The sequence below is a fragment of the Convolutriloba macropyga genome, chromosome 5 (assembly GCF_964194025.1).
Source record: "Convolutriloba macropyga chromosome 5, txConMacr16.3, whole genome shotgun sequence".
Taxonomy (NCBI): Eukaryota; Metazoa; Xenacoelomorpha; order Acoela; family Convolutidae; genus Convolutriloba; species Convolutriloba macropyga.
In genome coordinates, this window is record NC_134472.1 from 45265960 (window position 1) to 45273431 (window position 7472).

The following is a 7472-nucleotide window of genomic DNA, read 5'->3' on the forward strand; positions in this document are numbered from 1 at the left end:
AAAGGTCACAGGCTGTTCTTAGATCATTTGTTAGCTTCTCCAGCATAACTTGGTGTTCTTCTTCTATCACAAAATTGGTGTCTTCCTTTAGTAGACTAAAGAACGGTTAAAATTTTCCAGCAAGTCCAGGGATGAAAGCTTTATAAAATTGAAAAAATCCGATCATTCGTTTGACTTGCTTTGGGTTTCGTAGCATTCTGAATGTTTTCAGAAAAGTTGCAATCTTTTGTTTTTTGGTGTGAGACCCTCAGAGTTTACTGTATGACCAAAGAATTGTATTTCTTTGCGTTCAAATGCGCATTTGTCTCTTGCGAGCTTCATTCCTGATTCGCGGATGCATGTAAAAACTGCCCGAACTTTTTCCAACAAGTCGTTTGTGCCATGTGCTCCGATGCCAATGTCGTCGACGTACTGATATCATTTATCCGCTATTATCACTGGGTTGAGGTTTTGACGCATGAGTTTAAAGCGCTGACGCTTCTGCTTAGTCCTCGGGCCAGTCTTTGAAAAGCATATGTTCTTGATGCGAAGTTGAAGGCCAGTAACTACTCATTGTTCATCTACCATTGGTACAGAGAGGTAGCCATGGCTGCCGTCCATTTTGCAGAAGTTTCTTGCCGGCTAAGTGGGTGCCCGCATCTGCTAGTGTAGCTATCGGGAAGTTATTATTGTTGTAGTCGTTTATAACGAGATGGTTTATTTTTCTGATATCTACCAATATTCTGAGCATATCGTTTGGCTTGCGTTTAGCAAATGTTGTAGATGAATAGCGGCTGAAAGGGAGCGTTGTTGACTCCATAGTAATGGAGCAGGGCTAGTTCAAGCAAATCGTCTTATAGATGGACTGAAATATTTTGAGTTTTTGAGTATACAGGTCTGTTTGTGTCTGGTGTCAATTTGATTGAGAAATTGTGCGTATAGCCGATGTCAAGGCGTTGCCTTGTGAATATGTTATTGAATTCTACTAGAAGCTGTTCTGGTCTTTCTTTATCTTTGTCAGAGAGTACGCTGTCGCTCCATTTGAATGAGTTAAGAAAAGTTTTCCTGTCTTCGTTTTTCAGGAGTGGTTGAATTGCTTCAAGATTTGTAAACCTAACAAGTTCGTCATATATGCGTTTTTTAACGGCACTCATCTTGGATGAGTCTCGATTGGTTTCTGGGGTCGGAAACCAGAAACCGTTTTCGTCTTTTATTATTATTTGAGTTATTTCGCCTTTTGCTGTTCTCTCCATGGATTTTTCTGTTTGTTTTATTGTTTTCTTTGAGTCGCTTGGTTGGAAAACTTTTGGCTCAAGAGGTATCAAGTAGCGACCTTGCTCGGGTGTGATAATTTTGAATGTTGCTACTGGAGAAACTTGTCTAATGTGAAGTAGAACTTCTGTTCTATTGATTGCAGGTAGGGTGGTAGTCTGGTTCATTGTAAGTGTCCAACGTGCTTGTTAGACAAGGCCCAGTTTTTCAAATTAGACAGTAGGCTCTACTAGTCCAACTTGTTCTTCTGCATCAGATTCCTCTGATGGGAATGGTTCCAAACATTTTTCCCCAGGTAAGAGCATATAAGTTGCTTTGGTTTTGAGCATGATCTTTTTCCGGCTGTTGAGACGTTTTTGTTTGCTGTTATCTTTTATGTGCAAAAGATTTAGCTGAAAAATTATATTCTGGTGTTTGAAGTAGTCGCATCAATAAGATGTTGTGCGCATCAATAGTCATCTCATTTTTGTCAAAGGGAAAGCAAAGAAGGATAGCGGAAAGTGTTTCAAACACAATGAACTGTTCCTCAAATTGTAAGTGGCCAAATTTAAATGTCAGTTGGACTTTAATAAAAATGGGTGATAGATGTAGGAAAGCTGTAGAAACGTTTATTTCAGGAGGATTTGTTTTTTCTGTTTTTTGGTAGAGGTTTCTGCTTATTTTATCAAAATGTTTCTTCGACATGGCTCTGCTGAATGCTCCAGTGTCTGCTACTGCTTTCATTATTAATATTTTGAACTGCAGAGGTATTATAAATACAGTTTCGCTACAGTTTGTCATGCTATCTGATATATGTTGTAGAAATTATGCAGGTTATTTAGTTTTTTTATTCCTGATTAAATGTCATATTTCCATTGCGGTATGCTGGTTGACGTTCTGGACAACCTCGGGCAGTGTGCTCATTGCTATTACATGTTCTGCAAAATGTTCTCATGGGTGTAGATCTTTCGGTACGTCCATTACTTCAGTGGTTTCGTTGGAAGTTTAACCTTCCTCTCGAATAATTTCCTCAACCTCTGAAAGCTTCCACGGTTACGTCCTCTGCTGTTGTAATTGTTACGGTATCCTCGGCCGTTTTGGTTTTCATTATACTGGTAAGTTTGCCTGTTGTAGTTATAGCCTCTGTAGTTATTTCCTCTTCTGTAGCTAGGGTACTGAGTACTCTCCACGCGCTGATGCGGTGCTATGCTACTTGAATTGACGCTATTCCTGCCGCAATTATGCTTTCTATGGCTTGAGCTACTGCAGGGTTTCCTGATGCGTTTAATGTATTGAATTCCGCGGTGTATTGTGGTTCTGGGTTTATCTGATCAATCCGGACTCATCTGTTGATGACAGTGCACAGTTCGTTTACTGTGGTGTTGTCATTCTCTTTCAGGAACACTTTCTTGTACTTGAAGTGCACGCCTTGAATAAATTGTTCTACTTGAATTGACGCTATTCCTGCCGCCATTATGCTTTCTATGGCTAGGGCCACTGTAGGGTTTCCTGATGCGTTTAATATATTGCATGCCCCGGTGTATTGTGGTTCGGGGTTTATCTGATCAATCCGGACTCGTCTTTTGATGATAAAGCACAGTTCGTTTACTGTGGTGTTGTCATTCTCTTTCAGCAACACTTTCTTGTACTTGAAGGGCATGCCTTGAATAAATTGTTCTCTTATTCGTCTTGTTCTTTCATCAGAGGGGTCTATTTGAGCTGCAGGGTCGTCCACAATTGCGATGTTGGCGAGGCGTTGCAGATCTGTGAGGAAGTCAACAGGTTGTTATTTCACCAGATCAAATTTTCGATTGCAGATCTTTGCTCTTCTTTGGTCTGCTCCAGCATATCGGTTGCGTACTTGTTCAGGCGAATCGTCTAGGTCGTTTCCTGTTTTCGGCGAGTCGAAGGTAAAAGTGGAGTGCATTTCCGGCTAAGTGTAGGTGAACATATCGTGCAACTTTGGTGATTCGCTTCAAGAATTCTAGATACAGCAATGCTTGCTCTCAACAGTCCTTCAAATTAAGGCCGGTTTTCGTTTGGTAGTCCTGAGAATCTTTTCAGATGTACGTGGGCCGGACTTGGATCTGCCATTTTGTTTCAATCAATTTGTTAATAAAGTGTTTTTGTGGAACGAGAAATTTGTTCGATTCACTAATTTAGCTATGTCACAGAGTTTTCAGTTTAGGATGTTTTGTTGGTCTTTTTTGTTCTTCTCTGCAAGTTTTCGACTTACTTTTCTGTCGATGGTTTTGTCGTTGAAGAAGACGAACGGGTTTCTAGGTTGATAGCCTTCCAACAGTGTCATAGAAGTAGTGTTGCGGCTTTTCTTGTATTTTTTCTTTGCCAGCAAAGCAAAAAGGTTGATTGCTCAAATAATTTTGAATGGGTAAAGTTGGTTTGTGCTGGTAGTGTGGTTAATTTCTCGAATTCGATAATTTTGAAAGAAATTGTAAAGTTTTTTGTAATACGGATCCGTTTGATGTCGGTTTGATTGTCTTCTTTTGCGCTAAAATAAAGGCTAATTCCAGTGTTTCTTTTTTGATGATTGGAAGATCGTAGGTTTTTCCGTTAATGGCTAATTCAATGAGTTGCAAATTTTTCCTCTTTTTTGTTTAACAGAAGTAAGCGTTAAACATCTCTGTCGCCATATGATAACTCTCTTCCTAATTTGCCTATACCTTTTTCCATCTTTTTAGAGGCGGCTATATAGGTGCTAGTGCCAAGTGCTATATGGTATGAAGACAGAGTAATCGTTACAATTTCCTTTCTAATAAAGGCTTTTAATTGTGATTTATTTGCTAAGTGCTATTCGGAGCACGGGTTCGGTAAAAACGCTCTTTTTCTGCTACAAGTTTCCAAGTAACCAACTGAGCTGTACTGAGCAGAATCGTCTGTGTGTATTTCAAGATAATAAATGCGTGCTGTATAAATTTACAAAAGTCTTTCAACCAATCAAAATTCAGCATCGTTATAGGTATAGATGAAAAACTCGTTCGGAAAACGTAATGGATTTTCCACTCTACCGCCATTACCCCCTTAATAACTTTTCTATGCGTTCAGCATGTAATGGGGATGAGAAGCAAAAAAAAGAAACAATCTCACGAGTTAACAAGTTCAGCTTCACGCTTCAAAAACTTTTGTAGTAAAATTTTAACATAACGAACAATAGCAGCGCCTGTGCTTAACTTTAATTGAAATCAACAGAAATAATTGATACAAAGATCAGTTAGTAAACAATAAGCATCTATTTCCACAACAACATATCTATAATAAATTTTTAATCAGCAGATTTTAATATTGAATTTTTTCACAGTCGATAATTCGATTAAAAAGAAAGAATTAATATCTCCGGGTAAGCATAGATATATAACAAAAATAATTAATCATTATAATTATGAAAGAGACTCGGAGGGGACAGGCAACGGGACGGTACATTCCGAAATACCCAGCCCTTCAAATGAACCACTGCGAAAGTATTAGAAAAGATCCCTCCAAAACGTGTCTAAATTTGTTTGACATCTTAACAACATTGAGCCTTACTTCTTGTTCATTCCCAACACAAAGGGAATTTTGTTAAAATTAAGATTACTAACTCATACGCTTATTTAGAGGTCAGCATGCTTCGAAACAAATTACACAGCCTTTTTATAGCTAAGATTATGAGAAAAAGCCTGAATGGCGATACGGAATTTTAATGCACTGACCTTCTGCGACAGGTTTGTCTTCACTTTGCTGAGTGTGTGCCTCTCCATTGGCCTGTTCAGCAGGACCTCCAGCTGCAGCCTCCTCTCCGTCAGCTATAGTCTCTGGTTTGTCAGTCCCACTTTCTTCAGCAGGCGCTGTAGCTCCGGTCGCATTTTCTTCTTCAGACATAATTTAATCTGGAATCAGTTCTGTTTTTCCCATTTCTATACGTTAAAAAGGCTTGGTTTAATTTTGCTCATCAAAAAATCGTCTACCAAATCAACCAAGAACGATCTTGTGAGAAACTTTATGTCAGAGAGAATTGAGAATCTGCTCAAATCAGTGCAAAGTCCTCTCAACAATTCAATGCCCAACGTAGAATTACTTGAATGAATGATACAAACCAATAATTTCTCAGCTAAACCTGTGCTTAGAAATGTGCACTGTGGGTTTCATGGAACCAATACAGTGATGCTAAATAAATGTCCATAATCAAATCAACTTAAACCACCTTCGTTATAAATAATGCCAATATTAGCAGATTCCATGCTTTCTACGCTCAGACCCATCTTTACAACCACTAACTACTACTATTGTCAACCTTTACTCAGACTGTTTTGGATGAAAATGAAGTGTTTAAAAGTGAACTAATATAAAAAGGAATATTATTAGTGAAGAGGTCACATTTTAAATCACAAACATTAGATTTCAAAAATCCCTGCAGTAATTTCTAAATCAGTAGTAAAAAGTTGTGACAAAACAATATGATTTACTGCTAACTGCTGCAATATTGTACTGATAACTAAGAAGATCGACTAAAGCGACAGCAGATGATACATAAATATAGTGACATGGGAAGCAGACTCTATTGCTGCTCTGTAGCAACAGTCATATTCATGGACGCTTGAAACTCACATTTTCACAATAACATCAGTCCTCAAAATGTCTAAGTGCATGTGATTAGAACAGTAATGTCACGCGTGAGTTTTGCAATCACATCGTGCGTCAAGACGTTGACACTAACTTTTCTCTATTTGTTTGTTTTTGTTTCGGGTTTCTCTGGAGATGTTCTATATCATTTACTTTATGATAATACTTGTGTTGAAACATAAGTACACACACTATCTCCCTCTCTCTTAACTATAATTGACACATTTACCTGTTTTTAATACTTTGGCATATACACAGGAACGTTAATTCAAATACGCCATTTGAAACGGCATATTTCACTAACCTAACAGAAAAAGTCCGCATATGATTATAGATTTGGTATCATGCATTCATCAATTTGCATGATAATCAGATACTCTATACTAATACAAGTTATGGCCTCCGATGATTACCTAAATACCCGTACAACTTTTGAGGACTTCAAATAGAGTTGAAAGGGTCAGTGAGAACTAGGTTCGACTGATAACTAATTTACAGTACGAAATATAACTAGCTTAGGACATTTAAGCGGTGTTCTCTTAGGAGGGAAAGCAACTATATTATGTTAAAGATATATTATACATCTGGTAGAGAGGCCAATTCGGACAGAACTGCTCCTTTATTAGCGATTTTAGTCATCTCATCATTACTCAATGCTTCTCCGTTTTTCTTGCGCTCTTCCAGTTTATTAATTTGGCCCAATTTCTTTTTTAGATTTCGAACTTGTTTCCTCACATCACTTGAAACATCGCCAGCAGCAGGAGCAGCTTTAGAGGCCACGCTGTTTCCAGAGGAAGCTTGCTTCTGTCCAGTAGACTTCTTAGCTGGTGCAGGTGCATTTGCAACTGGGGCCACGATGACATTTCGTCCATTAATTGCAGGGGATGATTTCATTGCAGTTGCTGATTGGGTTCTCCCTTTGGGAACAGTTTGCCAGCTTGTATCCACAGGAGGAGACGACACTTGCTCGTCATCAAAAATATCAGGTGGGTAACTTATCGCACTCTTCTGAGTTTCAGGTTCTGGGGCTGAGGTTTGAACTTCAGTCTGAGCGACATTCACACCATTCGTCTCTTTCACGCTCAGTTTGTCCATCTGTTTTTGAAGTCTTTCCTTCTCCCGCTTTTTGGCACGCTTTTGGGCATTTTTACTCTTCGGAATACCGTCATCTCCACCAGTGATGAATACGGCTCCTGGAATTTCTTTGCTTGGAGGTGAAACGTCTCGCAGACCTTTCATAACATGTACGTCGAAGGGCTTCGAATGAGGAGCAACATATCGAGGCACTTCTTCCTGAGGGACATATCCATCTTTAACTTTCCTTTCAGGTCTCCAACTGCCATCGCTGCGCTGTGTGGCGGGTATGTATAGCTCTCCATCTGTCTTCCGAATCGCATTCGGATGGTCGCCACTTACAACTGCTGTAGACATCATGATCGAATCTGAAAAATTAACGTACTCCGAACTGAATGTACACAGAGATAGTTCGCACCTCTTGTAACTTGAGTGCACTTTTACGACAGTTTGCTCTTACTATCTTTTCAGCGATTTGTCAACTATCTTGGCGATTTACTATCTTCGCGATTTTTCAACTTACTAAACGATGAAGGAGGCACAGTAAATTT

The 7472-nt window shown here is 39.0% G+C and overlaps 2 protein-coding genes across 2 annotated transcripts in view; both read right to left on the reverse strand.

Moving 5' to 3' along the window:
* Nucleotides 1–5133, reverse strand: part of LOC142339414 (cilia- and flagella-associated protein 184-like) — a 64577-nt gene extending 59444 nt beyond the window's left edge. Inside the window, exon 1 of the mRNA XM_075389435.1 lies at nucleotides 4938–5133. Within this exon, the coding sequence (XP_075245550.1) occupies nucleotides 4938–5106 (169 nt within the window). The 5' untranslated portion in view covers nucleotides 5107–5133. The remainder of the gene's footprint in view (nucleotides 1–4937) is intronic.
* A 412-nt stretch (nucleotides 5134–5545) lies between these two features.
* Nucleotides 5546–7309, reverse strand: LOC142340031 (uncharacterized). The gene has a single exon (XM_075390429.1). The coding sequence runs from the start codon at nucleotides 7279–7281 to the stop codon at nucleotides 6424–6426; it is 858 nt and encodes a 285-aa protein (XP_075246544.1). The 5' UTR covers nucleotides 7282–7309; the 3' UTR covers nucleotides 5546–6423.
* Nucleotides 7310–7472: the final 163 nt, after the last annotated feature.